This window comes from Phyllobates terribilis, unplaced genomic scaffold, assembly GCF_046119375.1.
Source record: "Phyllobates terribilis strain yellow unplaced genomic scaffold, ASM4611937v1 Scaffold_3__8_contigs__length_932513732, whole genome shotgun sequence".
Lineage (NCBI taxonomy): Eukaryota > Metazoa > Chordata > Amphibia > Anura > Dendrobatidae > Phyllobates > Phyllobates terribilis.
The window spans coordinates 204,834,715-204,859,834 of record NW_027362763.1 but is presented as its reverse complement, the minus strand read 5'-3'; the positions used below and the strand labels follow the sequence as shown (position 1 = coordinate 204,859,834).

Here is a 25,120-nt window from a genome sequence, read left to right as displayed (position 1 = left end):
TAAAAGGTTTATTACATTTTTATACAATGGATATAAAAAGTTCACACACCCATGTTAAAATGCCATGTTTTTATCATGAAAAAAAAAAAAAACATACCAGGAAAATAATTTCAGAACTTTTTCCACTTTTAATGTCACCTATAATCTGTACAAAACAATTTGGAAACAAACTAAAATAAATTTAGAGGGAGAAATAAAAATAACAAAACTAAAATAAAGTGGTTGCAGAAGTGTGAACATCCTCTTATCATTGGGGATGTGGTTATGTTAAGAATTATCCCATCACAATTAAACACGTTAATTAGTAGTCAGTACACAGCTGCCATCATTACAGTGATTCTGATTAAAGGGAATCGGTCACCCCCTAGGCGATATCAGACTTCTACTATGGCCATACAGGGTATAGAAAAGTAAATCTATACATACCAGTCTGGCCCATAGTAGAGGTTTGATTGCAGAGAAAAGCGCTTCAATCAATTCTATTTTCTACAGGCTTGGCGTCTGGGGGGACGCCAAGCAATCCCCGCCTATGTGCTTATTATTCCCTCAAATCCCCACCTTTATGCTTAATTATCATATTCCCCCCTCCCCTGCACGTCACAGGGCCCTGTACGTGCACTGTGCTCCCTGACCACTATAGGCCATACAGGTGTGAATAGATTTACTTTTCTATACCCTGCATGGCCATAGTAGAGGGCTGATAACTCCAAAGTGGTGACACGTTCCCTTTAACCCCATATAAAGTTTAACTGTTCTAGTAGGATTTTCTTGACAATTTCTTAGTTGCATCTTACAACAAAATCCATGGTCCGTAAACAGCTTACAACACAGCAAAGGGATCTCACTGTTGAAAGTTATCAATCAGAAGAAGGGTATAAAATTTTCCAAGGAATTAAATATATCATGGAACACTGCGAAGATGGCTTAAATTTAGCACAAAAAGGCATTATCTAGAACAGGACGTCTCTCAAAAAATTGTTAAAAACACAAGAAAAATGGTCTGGGAGAGTGCCAAGAGGCCTACAACAACATTAAAGGAGCTGCAGGAATTTCTGGAAAGTACTAGTTGTGTACTGCATGTGACAATCTCAGGTATTCTATGTATGTCTGGCCTATATAGAGTAGGGAAGATGGAAACCTTTTTTATTAAAAAAAAAAATACAATTCCAGCTATTGTTTTGCCTTTACCTACATTAAGTCTGCCACAAGCATGTGGAAAAATGTGCTATGGTCTGATGAAACCAATGTGGAACTTTTTGGCCACAATTCCAAAAGATATGTTTGGCGCAAAGCCAACAGTGCACATCACCAAAAGAACACCATACACAATGAAGCATAGTGGAGGCAACATTGTGCTTTAGGGCTGTCTTTTGGCAGATGAAACTGGGGCTTTAGTCAAAGTGGAGGGTGTTCTGAACAGATCCAAATATCAGTGATCTTTGCAATAAAACCTTCAGGTCTCTGTTAAAAGGCTAAAGATGAATTTCACCTTTCAGCATGGCAATGTCCCTAATCATACCTTCAAATCAACAAAAGCATGGCTTTGTCAGAAGATCAAACTTCTGGAATGGCTCTATCAGAGCCCAGACCTGAATAAAATGTGGGTGACCTGAAGAGGGTGCTGTACACAGGAGATACCCTCGCAGTCTGACAGCTTTGGAGCGCTACTGCAAGTAAGAGTAGGCAAAGATTACCAGTTCTAGATGTGCCATGCTGATAGACTCCTACTTAAAAAGACTGAATGTTTTCTGAAATTCAGAGGGTACTTCAACAGAGTATTCGTTTAAGGGTTTGAATATTTATGAACAACATTATTTTATTTCTTTCTTTATTTTCCAATTTAATTGTACACCTTAATTGTACATTAAAGGTGGAGAAAGTTATGAAATGATTCTTCTTGGTATGATTTTTTATTACATGACAAAAACCTGCCATTTTAACAGGGCTGTATATACTTTTTATGCACACTGTGGGTGGTGCAATTTATCAGAGTTGAAAGTATTACCAAAAAGGCTAGTTATTAGTAATTACAATGTCAGGTAAAGTTCAATGAGTTTCCCAGCTTGGTTATTTAGGATTGGAATTCCCATGTAAGAAACCCCTCTACCATTCCTTTTGCCAAGACTCAAATACAAGTTGTTACAATATGGACTGAAATTACTTTATGGCCAGGCTCCAAGGCACGATAATGCAGCTTTTTCTTCGCACCTTTTCTGCAGCTGTCTACACCAAAATGCGCAATAGCAGTCTACTTTGATTATTGCTGCATACTTTCTTACGCATTTTTCCCTTTTTTGATGATTATTGCAGATTTAACGCAGGGTCTTTGGCTGCGTTCACACATTGAATATTTTCACGCGCTTTTTTGCGCGTGCTTTTTGAAAATACGCAATGTGCTTTGTGTCAGCCAGCAAAGTGAATGGGAAATTCACTTTGCCGTTCAGACACGGTATAATTTTACGCAGCGGGAAAGCGCAGCTGCGTAAAGAATTGGCATGTCCATTCTTTACGCAGCTGCGTCCTGCGCTTTCTCTCTATTGTGCCCATTATAAGCGATGGAATTACGCAGCGGTGTTCACACACTGAGTAATTCCATCGCTTTTTTACGGAGGCGCAGGATGGATACTCACCTACCCGATGTCAGGGGAGAGGCGTCTGCTCCAATCCCGCGCTTCCAGCATTGGCCGGTGAGCCGATCAGCTGTTAGCTAACCGGCTTGTAACCGGCCAGTCAGCTGATTACAAGCCGGTCAGCTGACAGTCTGCTGATCGCTTCACGGCAGATGCTGCAAGCGCGAGACGGAGCAGACGCGTCTCTCATCCATCAGGTAGGTGAGTATCCATAGTCTGTACACACACTGCTAGGGACACACACACACGACACATAGACACACAGGACACAGACACACAGACAGTACACAAGTCACCCTTCATTTTCACACTGCGTTTTTTGCTGCGCTTTTTTACGCAGTGTGTGAATGGAGGTGCTATTTTTACCTGCTTAAAAAAACGCAGGTAAAAAAAGCAGGAAAATATGCAGCGTAAAAAAACGCAGGGAAATATGCAATGTGTGAACGCAGCCTTTTTCATGCTTTTTTAATGCAGAAACCCTGGAGTCCACAGTAAATAAAAAATGCAATTGAGCCTAGTGAGGGGGGTGGGGGAGAAGCACTAAAAACGTACAGTTCAATAGCATTTTTAAATGCACAGTGGGTATGTGTTTTCATCAAATCACACCTACTTTGCTTGAACTGGTAAATGCAGATTTTCTGCACAAAACAAATGCAGAGGAAAAAAAGCAGTATTTATGTGGGAACATTGACTAAAGGCCCCGTCACACATAAAGAGATCGCTAGCGAGATCGTTGATGCGTCACGGTTTTCGTGACGCAATAGCGATCTCGCTAGTGATCTCGTTATGTCTGACAGGTAGCAACGATCAGGCCCCTGCTGTGAGATCCCTGATCGTTACAAAGCTTCCTGGACCATTCCTGGGTCGTTGCGCTCCCGCTGGGCAGTGTGCATCGCTGTATTTGACACCTTATCAACGACCTCGTTAGCGATTCAGAACTGAGACATGTAGGCGTGCATAAATTGGACTTTTCCGCGCCCCTCGTCCCCGATTGGTGGTCGCTACTGCGTCCTTGTTTTTTGGATCCCACCAGCGTTCCCCGGCTGTGACTCCACTTTGAAGAAATCAGACATCTTTAGCGAGGTAGGTATTGTTTGGGGTCTCAAATAAGTTTCCATTTTTAATTAATTTATAGGACATCTACCAATTATCTGCTATCATTGCTCTTCAGGGAGGGAGGGCTTGGCTTCTATCTGTATATATATGCTTTTGCATGGGCAGATATTTTAGGGGTCTTGTGCACACACACCCACACAGCACGTTTTCTGGCACGCTGTCCTGGCCAACCGCTTCAGAGTTTTTCACATGCCAATTAACATGAAGCTTAAATCAATAGACTCTGTTGTTTTGGCCTGTTGCACGCTTCACAACTTTCTTCGTCGACGTGATGCAATTATGTACTGTCCGCCTGGCTTCGTGGACTCTGTGGACCTAGGCAATGGGGACGTGGAGCTCGGTGAATGGCGTGCAAACGATCCTGTAATTGCAGGCCTTCAACCAGTGGGACATGGCAGAAACACCCATGATGCGAAGACCTGCCGCGACAACTACTGCCAGTATTTTAACGGTCCTGGTGCTGTTCCTTGGCAGCATCAGAACCTATAGTGGGCAACTACTCATGTTTCTACACTACTGACATTTCTGTACTGATGTGTCTAATAAACTGTGTGTTCTACTATTCAAAAGCTTTGTTTCTCATTCTTTCAGTAGTAGCAGTAGTCACCGCAGTAAGCAGTCCATATATATATATACATATGTATACACATGCGTATACAGATACATACATACATACATACACGCATATACATTCGTATACTCGTATGTAAACAGATTCATCCATGTACTCATACATATTTTTAAGTACATAAATATATACACACACATTCATATACACATACAGTACAGACCAAAAGTTGGGACACACCTTCTCATTTAAAGATTTTTCTGTATTTTCATGACTTTGAAAATTGTACATTCACACTGAAGGCATCAAAACTATGAATTAACACATGTGGAATTATATACGTAACAAAAAAGTGTGAAACAACTGAAAATATGTCTTGTATTCTAGGTTCTTCAAAGTAGCCACCTTTTGCTTTGATGACTGCTTTGCACACTCTTGGCATTCTCTTGATGAGCTCCAAGAGGTAGTCACCGGAAATGGTCTTCCAACAATCTTGAAGGAGTTCCCAGAGATGCTTAGCACTTGTTGACCCTTTTGCCTTCACTCTGCGGTCCAGCTCACCCCAAACCATCTCGATTGGGTTCAGGTCTGGTGACTGTAGAGGCCAGGTCATCTGGCGCAGCACCCCATCACTCTCCCTCTTGGTCAAATAGCCCTTACACAGCCTGGAGGTGTGTTTGGGGTCATTGTCCTGTTGAAAAATAAATGAAGGTCCAACTAAACGCAAACCGGATGGAATAGCATGCCGCTGCAAGATGCTGTGGTAGCCATGCTGGTTCAGTATGCCTTCAATTTTGAATAAATCCCCAACAGTGTCACCAGCAAAGCACCCCCACACCATCACACCTCCTCCTCCATGCTTCACGGTGGGAACCAGGCATGTAGAGTGCATCCGTTCACCTTTTCTGCGTCACACAAAGACACGGTGGTTGGAACCAAAGATCTCAAATTTGGACTCATCAGACCAAAGCACAGATTTCCACTGGTCTAATGTCCATTCCTTGTGTTCTTTAGCCCAAACAAGTCTCTTCTGCTTGTTGTCTGTCCTTAGCAGTGGTTTCCTAGCAGCTATTTTACCATGAAGGCCTCCTGCACAAAGTCTCCTCTTAACAGTTGTTGAAGAGATGTGTCTGCTGCAAGAACTCTGTGTGGCATTGACCTGGTCTCTAATCTGAGCTGCTGTTAACCTGCGATTTCTGAGGCTGGTGACTCGGATAAACTTATCCTCAGAAGCAGAGGTGACTCTTGGTCTTCCTTTCCTGGGGCGGTCCTCATGTGAGCCAGTTTCTTTGTAGCGCTTGATGGTTTTTGCAACTGCACTTGGGACACTTTCAAAGTCTGCCCAATTTTCCAGACTGACTGACCTTCATTTCTTAAAGTAATGATGGCCATTCGTTTTTCTTTACTTAGAATTTGTATTATGGCAAGAAAAAAGCAGCTAACAGTCTATTCAGTAGGACTATCAGCTGTGTATCCACCAGACTTCTGCACAACACAACTGATGGTCCCAACCCCATTTATAAGCCAAGAAATCCCACTTATTAAACCTGACAGGGCACACCTGTGAAGTGAAAACCATTTCTGGTGACTACCTCTTGAAGCTCATCAAGAGAATGCCAAGAGTATGCAAAGCAGTCATCAAAGCAAAAGGTGGCTACTTTGAAGAACCTAGAATAGAAGACATATTTTCAGTTGTTTCACACTTTTTTGTTAAGTATATAATTCCACATGTGTTAATTCATAGTTTTGATGCCTTCAGTGTGAATGTACAATTTTCAAAGTCATGAAAATACAGAAAAATCTTTAAATGAGAAGGTGTGTCCAAACTTTTGATCTGTACTGTACGTATACAGATAACTATATATACACATACATACTCTCAAACATACAGATATGCATACACATAAATGGCCATTTACATCTCTATATATATATTCATATAAATATATGGACATCCATACATCTGTACAGGAACAATGCACACACCAGTGTTCCCGTCTGACCCTGACCGGAGACGCAGTAGCGATCCCATCTGACCGGAGACGCAGTAGCGATCCCATCTGACCGGAGACGCAGTAGCGATGTTAAACCAAGGCCATCCAATCAAAACGCAGTAGCGTCTACCAATCGGAGATGAGGGGGCGCGAAAAACTGATTTTATGCACGCCTTTGTGACACAGTACAGTCCCTATCAAGGTGTGGATCGTTGAAATAGCTGCTGTGTGAAAGCGTCCCAACGACCACCAAGATCGTTAGTTAGATCGCTGGGGCGGCCGAAATAGTTGGGAAGTTCTGCATGTTTGATAGCTCCCCAGTGATCACGAAACGACTCTCCAGCGATCCCAAAACCGTGACGCACTAACGATCTCGCTAGCGATCTCGTTATGTGTGACCGGGGCCTTAAGGCTGAAATAATCAAGTTTTACCCTTAGTATGGCCAATGTGGCTGCACCTACCTGGAGTGAGGTTGAGCACATCAGGGTTTGATAGATGGAGCGGCAGCTGGTCAACCACTTCAAACATAGGCAAAGATCCCCCAGTAAGTGATATCTGTAAAGAAACCGGATATATCATTGTATTCATGGGACCAGCACAGCTCCGTACACTGATTAGAAGCGGCCTCCAGATCAGCTCCTATTATTTTCAATAGCTGTATGTCTGCAGTATCCGGCAGCAGCCTCCAAACAGTGTACGGAAGCTGCGGAGTTCTGCTCAGTACACCGCTGACATCCGGACTCTGCTGGGACTGATAACAGTTGATCGTGGGGGTTATCATAGTAGGTCATCAATATAGAAGTACTGGAAACCCGTTAACCTATAATGTACACTTTCGTCATAGGTAGCTAAGGAAAGTATGATCCTGCTTCATATCAGGCAGATGCCGGCTGTTGTTACAACAGCCAACATCTGCCTATAAATGAGCTTGAGCAGATTGCTGAAGTTTAACCATTTAAATGCTGATGTCAATCTATTACAGCGGCATTAATATTAAAGGGGTATTCCCATCTCCAAGATCCTATCCCAATATGTAGTAGGTGTAATAATAATAATAATATTAGCAAATATCTCCAATTACAAATGTAGCATAGTTTTTTTGATTTGCTATGTCTTTTTCCTCCTGTGCAGGCATTGCAGGACCTTAGGTATCCATGGTTACGACCACCAGCAACTAGCGAACTGTCACCATATCAGTGGAAATAACCATGGATACCTAAGGTCCTGCAATGCCTGCACATGAGGAAAGAGACTTAGCGAATCAGAAGAACTATACTACATTTCTAATTGGAGGTATTTGCTAATATTATTATTATTATACCTACTATATATTGGGATAGGATCTTGGAGATGGGAATACCCCTTTAAGTCATTGCCATTGCACACTCACGTGCACTGGCTCCAAATGGGCTTCAGTGACGCGATCACAGGGTTTCGATGGGTTATCATGCCAGGGAGGGCCCGCTATAATAGTCCTCTTATAAAGCTTAGCCTGTGGGTGAACTTCATAAGAGAATCATGATTATCTTTATACTGCAATATTGCAGTATATAGTATAAGCCATCGGATGATCGCAGATGCAAGTCCCCTGAAGGAATTAAAAAATAAAGTAAAAAAAAATTATATTATATATACTACCATTCAAAAGTTTGGGGTCACCCAGACAAATTTTGTGTTTTCCATGAAAACTCATACTTTTATTTATCAAATGAGTTGCAAAATGAATAGAAAATATAGTCCAGACATTGACAAGGTTAGAAATAATGATTTTTATTTGAAAGAATAATTTTCTCCTTCAAACTTTGCTTTCGTCAAAGAATGCTTTCTTTGCAGCAATTACAGCATTGCAGACCTTTGGCATTCTAGCTGTTAATTTGCTGAGGTAATCTTGAGAAATTTCACCCCCATGCTTCTTGAAGCCCCTCCCACAAGTTGGATTGGCTTGCTGGGCACTTTTTGTGCACCATATGGTCAAGCTGCTCCCACAACAGCTCAATGGGGTTGAGATCTGGTGACTGCGCTGGCCACTCCATTACAGATAGAATACCAGCTGCCTGCTTCTTCCCTAAATAGTTCATGCATAATTTGGAGGTGTGCTTTGGGTCATTGTCCTGTTTTAAGATGATATTGGCTCCAATCAAGCGCTGTCCACAGGGTATGGCATGGCGTTGCAAAATGGAGTGATAGCCCTCCTTATTCAAAACCCCATTTACCTTGTACAAATCACCATTTACCTTGTAACCATTTTACCAGCACCAAAGCAACCCCAGACCATCACATTACTTCCACCATGCTTGACAGATGGCGTCAGGCACTCTTCCAGCATCTTTTCAGTTGTTCTGCGTCTCACAAATGTTCTTCTGTGTGATTCAAACACCTCAAACTTTGATTCGTCTGTCCATAAAACTTTTTTCCAATTTTTCTCTGTCCAATGTCTGTGTTCTTTCGCCCATATTAATCTTTTCCTTTTATTACCCAGTCTCAGATATGTTTTTTTCTTTGCCACTTTGCCCTAAAGGCCAGCATCCCGGAGTCGCCTCTTCACTATAGACATTGACACTGGCGTTTTACGTGTACTATTTACTGAAGGTGCCAGTTGAGGAGCTGTGAGGCGTCGATTTCTCAAACTAGAGACTCTAATGTACTTGTCTTGTTGCTTAGTTGTGCAGCGGGGCCTCCCACTTCTCTTTCTACTCCGGTTAGAGCCTGTTTGTGCTCTCCTCTGAAGGGAGTAGTACAAACCGTTGTAGGAAATCTTCAGTTTCTTGGCAATCTCTCGCATGGAATAGCCTTCATTTCTAAGAACAAGAATAGACTGTCGAGTTTCACATGAAAGCTCTCTTTTTCTGGCCATTTTGAGAGTTTCAAAGAACAAACAAATGTAATGCTCCAGATTCTCAACTAGCTCAAAGGAACGTCAATTTTATAGCTTCTCAAATCAGCCAAACCGTTTTCAGCTGGGCTAACATACTTGTGCAAGGGTTTTCTAGGGTTTTCTAAACATCCATTAGCTTCTTACACAGTTAGCAAACACAATGTCCTATTAAAACACTGGGGTGGTGATTGTTGGAAATGGGCCTCTATACACCTATGTAGATATTGCAGCTAGAATAGTCATTTACCACATTAACAATGTATAGAGTGTATTTCTGATTCATTTAATGTTAGCTTCATTGAAAAAAAAAAGTGCTTTTCTTTCAAAAATAATGAAAGTTCTAAATGACCCCAAACTTTTGAATGGTAGTGTATATATGTATGTATATATATATATAAAATGACTATTTTGACATTTTTTTTATTGGGTTGATTAATTTCATATCTCGACAGATCAGACTATACCAAATTATTTTTGTTATTTCCTTAGTTTTAATGGAAAAATGGTAGATTTTAAATATATATATGTGTGTGTACATACATATATTTCCTTAGTTTTAATGGAAAAATGGTAGATTTTAAATATATATATGTGTGTGTACATACATATATTTCCTTAGTTTTAATGGAAAAATGGTAGATTTTAAATATATATGTGTGTGTACATACAATATATATATATATATATATATATATATATATATATATATATATATATATATATATATATATATATATATATATATATATATATTGTATGCACACACACATATATATTTAAAATCTACCATTTTTCCATTAAAACTAAGGAAATAACAAAAATAATTTGGTATCGTCTGATCTGTCGAGATATGAAATTAATCAACCCAATAAAAAAAAATGTCAAAATAGTCATTATTCCTTACTAAAAGAATGCAATACAATTGTATCGATACATAACTGGTATAAATAAAACCAACTGATCGTCACATAAAGAGCTTGCTTCCAGGTGTTAAAAAAAGGTAACACAATCCATAAAAAAATATATTTTTAATTGTAATTTCTGAATTTTTTTTTCTTAAGTTTGGTATCTTCATATTGGTACGGAACTGGAGAAAATATCAGAATTGCCATATTCTGGTCGTTGCACTTCCCAAAATGTACCCCAAAGTGGTAATAATAAAAACAAGCATCAGCTGAGGGTGCCAAAAAAAAAAAATAGGAAGAAGAAGAAGCCCTCAGCCAGTGCAATGGATTTAGAATTTTTTTTTTTTTAAATGCCTCAGAAAAGGCAACAAACAAAAAGTTTTATTTCATTTTTTAACAAAATTCCAGATTTTTTTTTTTCACCATTAAAACAACTGGACAATTTGTTATTGTTGTATTGGTATTACTGCTGTAGCCCAGTATCTGATCACCCTGGCCAAACTTCTTGGCATCCCCCTCGTACATGCTCCATAGTTCTGTATAATAGGACATTCTGCTTCTTAGTGCACTGACCTTTCTAAAGCGTTGGCACCAATCATTAAAATCTTCTTCCGAACTGCAAAAGAATCCCTATAGTAAAGAGAAGAATGCGACTTTTTTCAGGATATTTCCAACACCATTGGCAATGAAATACAATATTACCCATAGTGGACAGTGTTGATTTTTTCCTTCCTACTGTAATTTAGAAAGCATGTCCAGAGGTTGGCTATTCAGGCTGGCGACATCCACGCTGGTCTTGACACTACTTTTGGGCACCTCACTTTCTAACTACAAAATACCCAGATAAGGCTCCATGCACTCTGGTCTTATTTTTAGAGAAAAATGCCCACAATTTATTAAGTATTTTTCATCAGTAAAAAAGGAAAAAAAACAACAAGTCTGGAATGACAGAGCCAGTGTCTGATTCAAGCCGCCCATAGCTTGGACAGCATGCATCAGCTGTCAGATTCACTTTATGGAAAAATCTGCGCTTTTCCTCATTAGCATTTTAGGTTTTCTGTACCCTATATAACAATGTATATACCTATAAATTTGGTTGGTCGATTTATTCCAAAAGAAAGATATAAAGTATACACACTTTTTATGTGTAGAGGTTGTCACTTTGCTATCTGACCGTATATTGCATCATTTATACTTCCTCGGTTTCCTTTTTCGAATAGGAGTATACATTGTACTTTCTTGTATTATGGCTTTAGTGTGCATATTCTTTGTTTGATTTTTTTAGCGTGAACTGGTTACTACGAGGAAGAGCACTAAATGTTTGCATTTACAATTTTCCTAAATCACACGTACCACAGCAATGGAAGGGTCGATCTCTGACACATGCATCCGGCATGGAGGATGCTGGCAGTGGAAGCTGTCATCTGCTATAAAGCTACCATCAGTGGGCTCCACAGCTAGCTGCGTGGTGTGAGGATCTAGATAAATGAGTTCATCTCCTGTTGGATACATTACAATGTAATAATGGATTATGACAAGAACACAATGCTGAGCAAAACTGCCTGAACACCTAACAAAAATAGTATCCAAAACAATCCACATAAACAAAGAGTTGTCAACTATTAGGACAACTCCTTCTTAAATACTAGATTTCATTTCCCAATATAAAATAAAAACACCATATACTCGCCGTTCCAGCGAGGTCAGCACCGGGTCTCCCGTGGTAATGTTATGACCCGTGAGCCCTGCTGCCAATCAACACTCACTATTGGGCCACTTCACCCACTTCCTTCAGACATCCCAGGTTTGGATGAAGGATGTGACAGCACAGCAACTGAATAGTTACCGCTGATCGGCTCAGGGCTCAAGCGGCATAACAATATAACATAAGTCCTGAGAGACGGAGCGCTGACATCGCTGGAGCGATGCCAGTCCAGTAGGCGAGTATATGGTGTTTTTATTTTATATTGTGTAATATAGTATTTAAGGTAAGGGTTGTCCTAGTAGTAGATAATCCCTTTAAATATCCAAGCAGCCTCTTCAGAAGGGAAGAAGACAGGAACTCTAGTGCCTCCTATTGGAAGTAAGAATCCTAAAAGTCAAAACGCCTTGTCACATGACTTAGAATAGAAAGGCAAACCAAAAAGTCCATTTGCAGACACTTGATTCAGGTATTTGCATTTGAAGGGTCAATTTGTATTGTCTGGCATTCAGTAAAAACACTGTTTAAAGGGAACCTGTCATGTAAAATAATGCTATTAACTTGAAGTTATGGATTTAATCTGCATGCTAATAGCCTTCTGACACCATGAGGCGCTGGCACTGAAAGCCCCGCTGCCAGGAGGAAATGAACTGTATTCCCCCCGCCACCATTCAGTCATAGGGGTGGCACCGACACGGTTTCAGTCACCACTCTGTGTATAGGCACTGTTCCCTCAACACTGACTGACAGCTGGCCCTAATGCTGAGCTGCTGTCAGTCAGTGGCGGGGGGGCAGTTACAGCCATCGCGCTTTATATACCGAGCAGCGAGTGAAGCCTCCCGGCAGCGGGGCTCTCAGTGCCAGTGCCGCATGGTGTCAGAACACCAAGAACCTGCAAATTAACCCCATATCTGTAGGCTAATAGCATTATTTTACATGACAGGTTCCCTTTAAAGAGAGTCTGTCACCCCAAAATACTTACAGTGCTGTACAGGACTTAGCCCCAATAAAACTCATGTCTGAAGTATAGATGTTACTTCTTTAGTTGGATAGAAAAATATTTTTATTTCGTATGTATGTGAGGACATGCTGTGCAGCTCCCATTAGCTTGACTGACAGCACTTGCTTGCCCAGAGCGAATGCTGCCTGAACTGAATCCCAGGCCCTGCACGTCCGCACACACACAATGTCAGTGCGGGTGTGCTCTCATCCCTCTCTGCAGCGCATGCTTGCTACACATAGAATCAAACAGAATCTCTCTATAATCCGTGTGCAGCAAGCAAGTGCTACTGGATGAACAATACAGGAACAACTACTGAATTCTGTATGGATTTGCACATTTTGGCTATAACTGCAGAGCACTGTACGGCACAGGACTGTGGAGTCGGTAAGCCAAACCTCAGACTCCTCAATTTCCACGACTCCGACTCCCTCATACACGGCTCATGTTTAAGTGATAAATTTACAGCAGCACAGATTCATCTCAGCTAAAAGTCTAGACCCTTAGATCAGGAATAGGACAGACATTTATAGGACATTTCATAACTTACCCAAATTATTATGAAAAAATATTCTCCACAAACTGCATTGAACTACTGTACCCAATTTATTATATATTTTAGGAGTCGGAGTTGGTCAATTTTATACCGACTCCACCAAAATGGGTTCCGACTCGACTCCGACTCCACAGCCCTGGTACAGCCCCTGCTTAGTTGAAGCTCTGTTACACAGATTTTTAGCGGCTTTAAAAGGAAGAATTGGATATGTTATATTACATTATTTTATTTTCTTGCGGTGAACAACACATGCAACATTCTATCTTTGTGGTACCCATGGCCACATTGAAGTGCAATTGAGATCCATATACTATGGATCCCAAATATGCTCACGTGCATGATGCCTAAGGCCGCTTTCACCCATCAGTATTTATTAGCCAAAGCCAGGAGTGGATCCCAACAACAGGAGAGCCACATATTTCCATTCAAATTTTTTTCTCTAACTTTCACTCCAGGTTTCAGCTGAAAAATACTGAATAAAATACTATGAAAGTGCCTAAGAGTGATACAAATGCTCTTGTGTGGACCAGAATTTTACTCTCTTTTGCTATTATAATAAGAAGTACATAAAGGAAATAATGCAAGTTTGCACGGTTCTGGATATTGGGGTCATCTACAGGTATACGTACCAACATATCCTATGAAGTAATGAGCACTATTCGGCCGACCACCAATAACTCCTAATGACTGTGGCAGCATAAAGCAGTGCTGAAAAAGACAATGAAATACCACAGCTAATAATATAGTATTAAGAAGGATGTACAGTATATAGTCATAAATGTAACTAAAAAATATAAAAAAAAACCTTCAGGGTTTCGATGTAAGCTCCGTTGATTTCGCTTAGTCCTAGCCGTAGAGGTATGAGTAATACTAGAGGTCTCCACATCAGGTGTGAATTAGACGCTCCATCGTGACCATTACACAGCGGCCCAGAGTCACAGCTTCCCAGCCGACACAATCGCCCTGCACAAAAGAATCGGCTGACTTCTCAGGGGTTTCACTATGATCCAATCACTTCATACTTTTAGGTGCAATTAGAAAAAACTTCGACAAAATGTATTATTGCTTAATTTGTCAGTAAAATGTATGTGATGTAGTATTCTGCACGTGGTCTAATACCGACCACCATCTCTTCTGATTCCCGGCGACAGTCCAATCCTCTTCTGAAACACGTGACCGCAATTCAGACTACCCGGCTAGCAGAGCGCCATCTGTGTGAGCCGGAAGTTGCTTTCTCAATGTAAGACCTCATTCGGTAACCAGTGATCTTTCTTGTACGCCAAAAAACTGTCCAAGTGTCAGGACGGGAGAAGGAGATGGTGATCGGTAAGTATTGGAACACATGCACATTACACTACATACATATTGCTAATGGATAAAGGAGTAAGCATTTTTCCTGGGAGTTCTTCTTTAATGAAAATATATCCTTTAGAACATCTATGCTGATAAAGGAAGAGCTTATATAACACTTATTTGTGTTATTGTTCTGAATGACGTACAGTAAAAGGGTACATAGCGGCTGCGTCATCACTTTTGGAAGACCATGAATTTCCACAACTGAATGAACCTCTCCCTTCCCTCTGTAGTAAGGAGGGTGTATATTATGAGACTTGGCTGCAGAGGAGGCTCCATACTCCTCTATAATAGCACTTCAATGCTGGAGGACTTTGAAAATATAAGGATATTCAGTTTCATACTAAATCTGACCCATCAGACTTTTGACGAGGATACATGACCCAACGAAAGTGCAGCAGATCCGATCAGTCTATTAGTGAGTGTTCCCACAGGAAAACCTTGTTGTAGACTTTTACTGCAAAGTGATGGAAACCCAACAGCCCCTATTATAAGAAAATGGGGTCTGTTCAATGCCAATAGTGTCCTTCAGGTGATCGATCCAGCACAATGTCAATTTAACTGTTCTGCTCCTATCAATCTCCCAAGAAAAGAGCTTTATAGAAAGGCCAAAATATTAAAAATTTCAAATGTTATTAGTAGAATTTATACAAGACACAATTAAAACAGATATAAAAAAGTGAAGTGAAAAAAACACTGATAAGACACTGGTGGGTACACCTGGATGGTAAAAAAATTCAGTGTGCTTAATACTAGATTATCCTTGCAACAAAAATACAGCCAATCCTGTAAGAAAATAAACTACATATACTCATTTGAAAAAATGTACAGATATATTGAATATGAGCATAACAATTGATGCCTAATACATAATGATTGTGTCAGAGTGGTAATACATCAGAATAAAAGAAATATGTTAGAATTCATTTAAATACAGCAGGAAACAATATATCAAAGGCACATGGATTACCTTAGGAATTGCTCCAGGGACCCACACCACCCAACGCGCATTTCAAACTGAAATGCTTTGTGTCTTGTATAAATTCTACTAATAAAATTTTATATAAAGCTCTTTTCTTGGGAGATTGTTATATTTTTCCTTTATGGCCCTATGAATATTTGGGATATTTGTTTCTATGTTCTGCTTCTATGACAGAGCAAGGACGTTAAATAGTGCAGATACACAGATGTGAACAGAGCCTTACATGGATGTTATTGTCTTACTCACTTATCTCATCGGTCACAACAGTATTATCCATGGCTATGTGAACAGCCATCGAGCTCCACTGATCAAAAGCGGCTAGCTTCCTGGAAAGAGACAAGACAACTGCAAGTGTGAAATAAGCTGTATGAAGCCTGTATGTATACATAATAACAGTGCTTTATACATACCTCAGCACCTGGGCTACAGTGTTAGGACCGTACCACTGGCCAATGTATTTACCTTCACCAACTCCCATTTGGGCTGTAATAAAAAGCATCAATTACTACAAAGACCCAAATAACAGCTTAAATGTGAGAATACTGGTGAGCAGGCAGATGAGCTCATTATCATCACCATCTTATTAATAGGCATAAATTAATATTACAATCATATCTACCAATCAATTGCACAATACCTGTACGGCATATATGGATCGTTCCTACATATTATACTCACCGGCTGTATAAAGAGACCTGTTCTCTACCTAATTTCACCTGTTGCCAAAACTGCATCTATCATTTAGTTCTAGCAGAGTTAATAACTCTGGATCAATCCAAAGAGCCAATACACATAAAATACATTACTGGAGTCTAAGGGAATGTCCACACAGAACAGAAATACTGCAGATTTATTGTGCAAAGAATCTAAACAGCAGATTACAGCAGGAGGCATGTGGAGGAGGTCAGCTTGGAAATGCCGTATAATCTATGGGCACCATGGTACAGAGCAGGAGGAGAGCAACTGATGGATATATAGGTTGGAGGGAAAAAAATAGTATGACTGATATTTTATTCATTGTGTTTAGGAATACAGGGGGAGGTCCTAATAAGTGATTGACAGGCTCACCCGTATAATCAGGTATCAATCCCGGATTAGGACCGCCACTTGCCCGCTAAACCCGGAAAGAGCAGAGAAGAAAAAAAAAACTCTCCCAAAAGTGCTCCACAAAATGCTTCAGGAAACAAAAGATGGCTCCAAAAACTTTCTGAAGCATTTTCCATTAGAAAACTCATAGTCTTAAGCTGAAACTTTCCCCTCAAACCTGCGGTATATAGCAATCTGTTCAGCTTCTCCTGCTCTATTACATCCTGCTATCAAACTACATGTATAATGTGACAGTTTCCCTTTACTAAAACTCATCCACATGCTGCAAAGTTTATTCCGCACACAAATTGTCCTGTTCTGTGGATTTTCGGCCTTGTCAATTCCCGTTTCAAACTTTTTTCTGCAGTTCACCCAATTCAGCACAAAAGGGTGAAATACACAGTTAGTTCCATTGCAAATCCACAGCAAAATCTTCAAGTTATATATGCATACATGCAAATGACACAGGTGGGTTTGCAGAAAAGGGGGTCTATTTGTGCTATGTAAACCCGGCTATAAAGAAGGGGATGTAGTGGGTACCACAGAAAAAATATAACATCAAATGAAAAAAGGAGTGCTACAAAAAACTGTGGAGCACCCCTGATGAAGCTACACTCGGTAGCGACACACATTGGGTTAAGGCTCCTTACCGGGTATATTGTTACTTATATACATGTCCCTTTGGTACTATTTGTAGGCGTATATACCTTTTAATTAACTAACTGCCCTTTGTCCTCAGGGGTCCCGGTTCCTTACAGGTTACAATATTATTTATTTGCAGGTCACTTTGGAACTATTTCAGTACTTTATATTTACTAATCTCAGGATATTTGGCACTTTGTACTTTAACTGCTTACTGTTACCAGTATTACACCATTTGCTATTTCAAGCATTTACAGTGGGTATGGAAAGTATTCAGACCCCTTTAAATTTTTCACTCTGTTTCATTGCAGCCATTTGGTAAATTCTAAAAAGTTCATTTTTTTTCTCATTAAAGTACACTCTGCACCCCATCTTGACTGAAAAAAAAAAACAGAAATGTAGAATTTTTTGCAAATGTATTAAAAAATAAAAACTGAAATATCAGATGGTCATAAGTATTCAGACCCTTGGCTCAGACACTCATATTTAAGTCACATGCTGTCCATTTCCTTGTGATCCTCCTTGAGATGGTTCTACTCCTTCATTGGAGTCCAGCTGTGTTTAATTAAACTGATAGGACTTGATTTGGAAAGGCACACACCTGTCTATATAAGACCTCACAGCTCACAGTGCATGTCAGACCAAATGAGAATCATGAGCTCAAAAGGAACTGCCCAAGGAGCTCAGAGACAGAATTGTGGCAAGGCACAGATCTGGCCAAGGTTATAAAAGAATTTCTGAATTATTCAAGGTTCCTAAGAGCACAGTGGCCTCCATAATCCTTAAATGGAAGAAGTTTGGGACCACCAGAAGTCTTCCTAGACCTGGCCGTCCAGCCAAACTGAGCAATCGTGGGAGAAGAGCCTTGGTTAGAGAGGTAAAGAAGAACCCCAAGATCACTGTAGCTGAGCTCAGAGATGCAGTAGGGAGATGGGAGAAAGTTCCACAAAGTCAACTATCACTGCAGCCCCCTACCAGTCAGGCCTTTAGGGCAGAGTGGCCTGACGGAAGCCTCTCCTCAGTGCAAGACATACGAAAGCCCGCATAGAGTTTGCTCAAAAACAAATGAAGGACTCCCAGACTATGAGAAATAAGATTCTCTGGTCTGATGAGACGAAGATAGAATGATCACCATCACTGGTTGCAATTGAAATGAAACATGAATGCGGCCAAGTACAGAGATATCCTGGATAAAAACCTCTTCCAGAGTGCTCTGGACCTCAGACTTGGAAGAAGGTTCACCTTCCAACAAGACAATGACCCTAAGCACACAGCTAAAATAACAAAGGAGTGGATTCAGAACAACTCTGTGACCAAATTGTAGCCATTTTTCATAATTTGCTTTTATTTTCTGACATTTCTTTTACATTTTGACTTAAAACTATTTTAATGTCAGAAAAAGTTTTATGCAAGTTTTTTTTCCTTTGTACATTTTACAAAATTAATGCCAGATTATAAAAGAAATTTACCATTAGAGGGACCTTTAGGTTACATTAAAAACCATATGCTGAGGTATGCATTAACCCTTGTATTGATAAAAGAAGAACACCATCTACAACAATATCTACATCCGAACTGGCTTGGATTGTGGCAAGTCAGTGTGTATGTATGGGCATGTGGATATGCTGTGAAAACACTGTCACCGGATAACTGCCGCTATGCCAAGAAGTGTTTTTCCCCTCTAATGAGTAATTCAATTTACCCATGTCTCTAATTTTGGGCTGAATGGCATAAAGTATCCTGTATGTGTGCTTTCCTATATATGAAATAGAAATTATATGTTCATATTGATGCTTTAGTGACTAAAGGAAATCTCAGACTATCCGCACAGTCATGCTGCTGACAGTGAAATGCATTGTCTCACCCACACAGGTCTCTCACCAATCTGATGTATGGAGTAATAACTGTCTTTCTTGTCTAGGAAAGCAGTCAGGATACTGAGATACTCTCCCGTTGGTCCTTTTTTGTCCCATCTCCAATCTTAAAAAAATAAAATAAATAAATACTTATTGGATTGTTTTCTACAACAACAACAACAACATCTACAATGAAGCTCACATGCAGTTTCAGCCGCCCTCTCTATATATAACCTTAAAGGGAAGCTATGATTAAAAAATGACATTGTTTAAAATCAGGTATTTGTGAAAAATGTGGTTTTAAAAATCTATTTTTTCAGGTTTTTTTTTTTATATATATATATATATATCATGATCATTATTAAAATTCCAAAGTCACACTGGCCACTGAGGCTTTCTTAAACTCATATTTATTATCCTTAAAAGGAAGACCTTTAAGCAAAGCTCCATATCAGCAGAATCAGGATTACAGTGACAGGTAACACCTCTGTACAAATCTAATAACACAGGATCCAAAAACAGGTCACAGCTGACCTGCTCCCCTGGCTTTGCAATGACCTTTGCACACGCTCACTAGAGCGTCCATACAAAAGATAGGAACATGTGTTTCCAAAATCAACAAGAAGTTAAAGTCTTAAAAAAAAAAAAAAAAACAACCCTAGTAGCCAGAGTGAAAATTGCAAGTTTTGTATTTTTTATTTTTTTAAAAAAAAAAAAAATAATATATGTTCAACAAAAAATCTGACTTAAACGATATATCAGTTGCTTATAATGGCGTCCCTTTAGGCAAAACTTGCCGGAAGTGACTCGATTTATGAAAGAAAATGCTGAATATTCCTAATATTATTCTATTCATTAATTGATATTCCAGTTGTATTAAATGCGGCAGTACACTCCAGGGTATGTACACATTTAGTCGTCATGTACCCGCCACGTTGACCCCGACTTCTGGTGAATCTTCCTGACCATTTAATATGCAACATGGAGGTTTCTCAACTCTCCACAATGACCAATGTAGGGGGAAAGAATCATTAGGCATGCTGGAATTTAACATACATGATCTTTTGTTCTCCATGGGAATAAGCCATTATCTGAGATGTATTGCAGTGACTTATTTCCCCCTCCTGAGAAAATTATGTATGGCAGGATGGTAGGAATAGCTATTGTTAACTATTCAGCAAACAGACATCTCACTTGTATGGTCAGGTTGTTATTAATAGTCAATACTATTGTTCTGTTCTCAAGTTCTTAAATTTATTTAATTAGTTAAACAGCATAAAAATAAGCACATGTGCAATTGACTTGCTTTTTCTATCTGCGGTCATTCTTCTGCAATGAGAACATTTATCTTTCATATTCTCCAGCTGGTTTCCATGGAGATCGCCATTAGTGTCTACTCAGGCCCTGGCTGAATGCGTGCTGTAGGTACATTCCAAGAGAGTTAACACCTAACATACCAGTCAGCTCTTTAACCCATTGTTTTCTATACAGCAGTTATCTGCTCTCCTCCCTCCTCCAAACTAAAGGTACCATCACACTTAGCTACGCTACAGCGATCCCGACAATGATACGACCTGGCAGGGATCGTTGCTGCGTCGCTGTGTGGTCGCTGGTGAGATGTCAAACAATCAGATCTTCCCAACGACGCAGCAACAATATAGCGACCTGTATAACGATGCAACGCAAATGCACGCCTATGTGTCTCAGTTCTGAGTCGCCAACGAGGTCGTTGGTAAGGTGTCAAACACACTGATGCATGCTACCCAGCGGGACCTCAACGATCAAAGAAATGTCCAGACCATTCCGACACGACCAGCGATCTCACAGCAGGGGCCTGGTCGCTGCTACCTGTCAAACGTAGCGGGATCGCTGCTGAGGTCGCTGTTGCCTCACAAAACTTGTGACTCAGCAGCGATCTTCTGACAAGCTGCTGTTCTAAATCTTGCAAAATCATCAACCCCTTAGCTTTCTGTTCAGGTCTCCTAATCATGGCTTTCACTGTCTGGAGCTGTGTGCTTGTTCAAATGCCCTGTTATCTCTATGTGTAAATACAGTGATAGCTGTGTAGATTCAGAACAATCCACTGATGCCTGAATGTGTTATTGTGCTGAGTTTCAGGCTATGTGCCCACGTAGCAGATTTGATGCAGAGCGTTTTTGCCTCTCTCTGGCAGAAAAAAACGCATGCAGATTTACATGCGTTTTTTCTGCCAGAGAGAAGCGTTTTTTCAGCGTTTTTACATGCGTTTTTTCAAGCAGTTTTCCAAGCGATTTTGAGCATCACTTGGAAAAGTGCTTGACAAGTGGGTCACACAATATAAATCCATGCAACCAGCATGGATTTATAATGTGTGAACAACTGATGCTTTAAATGCTGCATCTATAGTAAAAAAAAAAAGAGAATTAAAAGGTTAAAAATAAAAAAAAACCTGTATACTCACCTCTCCGGTCTCCTCCAGTCTGCTCCCGCCAGCGATCCTCTCTCCTTGGCGTCCCGCAGTGTACTGTCAGGACCTGAGGTGACGTCATTTAGTCAGCTGATGGTCACGCGACCATCACCTGACCGCCGACGTCAGCGGTCGCGTGATCATCAGGTGACTAAATGACGTCACCGCAGGTCCTGACAGTACACTGCGGGACGCCAAGGAGAGAGGACGTGGTCGGGAGCAGACCGGGGGCCGCCGGAGAGGTGAATATACAGGTTTTGTTTATTTTTAACTTTATTTCTTTTTTTCACCGCGTGGTAGCCGGGATGAAGAGGAGTTGTAGTCTCCTCTTCATCCCGGGTACCACACGCACCGCGATTACGCTGCAAATTCGCGGCCATTGAATTTAATTGAAACGCAGCAAATCCACATATACCTGCGGGTTTGCTGCGTTTCAATGTTCCTCAATGGCCGCGAATTTGCAGCGCAATCGCGGTAGAAATGGTCATGCTGCGTTTTGCAATACAATGCGAATTCGGTGCGCAAATTAGCGTATCATGTGCACAGCACATCCGAATTCACATTGCTTTGCATGGCAGACTGTTTTACAAACCTTTTCGCAGCCATAAAAACGCTACATGGGCACTTAACCTCATAGTTCTACTAATACTATATCTCTGCTTCTCACCAGAACTGTCACTCAAGGAAGAGGAGAGTCCACCTTGCCAGAAACCAGGATGTAAGGAGACTGCATAGCACTGAGTTCCTCAAGAGACAACTTGAGAATACCCCTTAAACATAACATACAAAACGGTGTAATTCACATAAATGTTATCTTACAAGGGATATTCTAACAAGATCTTCTCACATAAGATGATATTGATGCACCATGTTGTGCTTTGTGTCCCAACTGATGCATTCGTTTTGTGAAAAGTGTCCTTTTACATAAAATCCCGAATTTACACAGCTGTACCGTACAAGGGACTACACCATTCAATTCATCAAAATTCATACAATACAGCAATAGAAGATTTGGCCATAACGTAGCCTCCTGCATCTTACCTCGTCCTATATGCCTACAGATCAAAGACTGAGCAAAAATCATCTGCCCACATCGCAGCATGCAGCCCCAGCCAGTGTCAGACGTTGGACCAGTTCCACCTGCAAAGAAAATATACAAAAAAAAAATTATTTTTGGAAGAAGGGGGAGGGATTCAATTATATTTGTATGGAAGATAGATGCTAGCAGAATACATACTAAATGCAGAAGGTTATAAAAATTAAAAGTACTATATGCTGTAAATGGTAAAAGTATATCAGCATGAGCAAATATCCTGTTAATATATTTTATTTTTATTGTAAATTGTGTCATTTCCCACATGGCTGTAAATAATTTGGTATATAGCAGAAATATAGCATGGGCACAGTCAGACTGAGTCACAAGACCTGGTTGTGCTATTTAAAGCAAATGACATTGGAAAAGCAGAAACTGCAGGTAGCAATCAATAAATCAATGACTAGATTCTGGGAATTCTAGTAACAATAAGTCCTTTATTAAACGCAGTCAAATAAAATGACCAAGCACAAAAATCAACCATCAGCAGGATTTTTAGAAGAGCAAAGAGAAAAACAAATCCTACAATACAAAGGAAAAAAAAGTGTAAAAAAAAAAACTGTAAATACATAAAATGCCCCAAGAAAATTCCAGCAATTGTTATTTTTGTCTAATTTTCTTGTATGCTATTTTGTGTTATAACACAATTAAAACCAAAAAAATCTTCTCTGTCTCAGGAGGTCAGTCAAGTCTCCTCATCCCACTGTCCTGTGTATGGCTGTAATGACTCCAGCTTCAGCAGGAGCCTCCCCTCTCTACCTTGTCTGCAGTGGGAGATAAGAATGGGAAGTCCCATCCCCTTGAGCCAACAGAACTGATCAGCAGAATAACCCCTCAGCAGGATATATTGTTTCAGGACTAAAATAGTCAGGGAACTATATTTTGCCTACTTTTAGCGTTTATGGGCGGAACGGTGGCGCAGTGGTTAGCTCTGCAGCCTTGCAGCGCTGGGGTCCTGGGTTCAAATCCCACCAAGGACAACATCTGCAAGGAGTTTGTATGTTCTCCCCATGTTTGTGTGGGTTTCCTCCGGGTTCTCTGGTTTCCTCCCACACTCCAAATACATACTGATAGGGAATCTAGATTGTGAGCCCCGATGGGGACAGCAATGATAATGTATGTAAAGCGCTGCGGAATATGTTAGCGCTATATAAAAATAAAGATTATTATTATTATTTCTAGATTTGGTGCTCTTTCAAATTCCATATAATGTTGCTACAATAATAAATAAAAAAAAATATTCCAAGCACACCTTATACACTGTGTCTGGCAGTGGCTTTTCTCCTATCTCACCACTGTCCTAACTCAGTTACTGATTTTGCCATAAATGCTTAAGGATAATGCCTCTAAAGATCCTCATATAGATTTTCTGCTGTTTTATGCTTTTCTGCCTCACTTCCTGTGCCCTGGCACCAGCTCTGTTGTCACAGTCATCACTTCCTTTTCAGAATCCTCAGCTCCCTTCTTACTACATTTCCCATCATTCCTTGTACTGGCTGAGCTGCAAGCCAACAGTGAGCACAGACCTGTAACTCTGCTTACACACCTCCCACTCATCTCCAGAGTCAAACAGCCCCAGCACCATGGCACAAGCTCTGGTGTCACAATCATCACGACCTTTTCAGAATCCTCAGCTCCCTTCTTACTACATTTCCCATCATTCCTTGTACTGGCTGAGCTGCAAGCCAGCAGTGAGCACAGACCTGTAACTCTGCCTACACACCTCCCACTCCTCTCCAGAGTCACCCAGCACCATCTCCTGTAGAGGACACAGTTACAAGGAAAAGAAGTAATATATAAAGCGCCAATGACAATAAATATCCTCTACACCCCCTCACTGACATGGATGGATACCTTGCTGTGTGCAACAGCAGAATTCATAGAAATAGAGTGAGCTCTGCTGAATGCTGCTCCGCCCACGCGGGTGGTGAGCCCCGCCCATCCATTAGATTCCAGAGCCCAAAAGTGAGGGAGAATCTGACGCGACATCACAGGAAGCAGGAGATCCTAAAGCAGCTCAGGTTACATCAGGATTCGGGAAATCAGGGTATTTAGTAAAGCACTTATCTATGGCAGTTAGTCCACATGAAATGAGGATGTGAAGTAGTGGCAGACCCCTTTAAGCATTATACAGCATCTCCTTAAATTTTTGGGATGTCCATTCAACATGAACAGTTTCAGGTCCTTAAGAGCGAAACACACTCCAAATGGCTCTTTGGGATATCCGAACAGCAGTCACTCCTCCCCTATACACCTCTCCACCAGGGTCTACATTAAAATACTTGGACGTCCTAATGCTATTAAGACCCTACAAG

The 25,120-nt window shown here is 40.6% G+C and overlaps 1 protein-coding gene and 1 long non-coding RNA gene across 3 annotated transcripts in view; one reads left to right on the top strand and one right to left on the bottom strand.

Moving 5' to 3' along the window:
• Positions 1–23,980, top strand: part of LOC141259085 (uncharacterized) — a 55,050-nt gene extending 31,070 nt beyond the window's left edge. The window contains exon 3 of the long non-coding RNA XR_012318370.1: positions 22,383–23,980. This is a non-coding gene — a long non-coding RNA (uncharacterized lncRNA). The remainder of the gene's footprint in view (positions 1–22,382) is intronic.
• Positions 1–25,120, bottom strand: part of ATG4B (autophagy related 4B cysteine peptidase) — a 30,559-nt gene that overhangs the window by 2,044 nt on the left and 3,395 nt on the right. The window contains exons 4-12 of one of the 2 annotated variants that reach the window (XM_073674565.1): positions 22,754–22,852; positions 19,292–19,390; positions 16,093–16,165; positions 15,929–16,008; positions 14,153–14,310; positions 13,977–14,055; positions 11,443–11,588; positions 10,663–10,719; positions 6,771–6,864 (exon numbers count right to left, since the gene is read on the bottom strand). In XM_073674565.1, coding sequence (XP_073530666.1) covers positions 6,771–6,864; positions 10,663–10,719; positions 11,443–11,588; positions 13,977–14,055; positions 14,153–14,310; positions 15,929–16,008; positions 16,093–16,165; positions 19,292–19,390; positions 22,754–22,852 — 885 coding nt within the window. The remainder of the gene's footprint in view (positions 1–6,770; positions 6,865–10,662; positions 10,720–11,442; positions 11,589–13,976; positions 14,056–14,152; positions 14,311–15,928; positions 16,009–16,092; positions 16,166–19,291; positions 19,391–22,753; positions 22,853–25,120) is intronic. The other variant, XM_073674566.1, reaches the window with a different exon arrangement.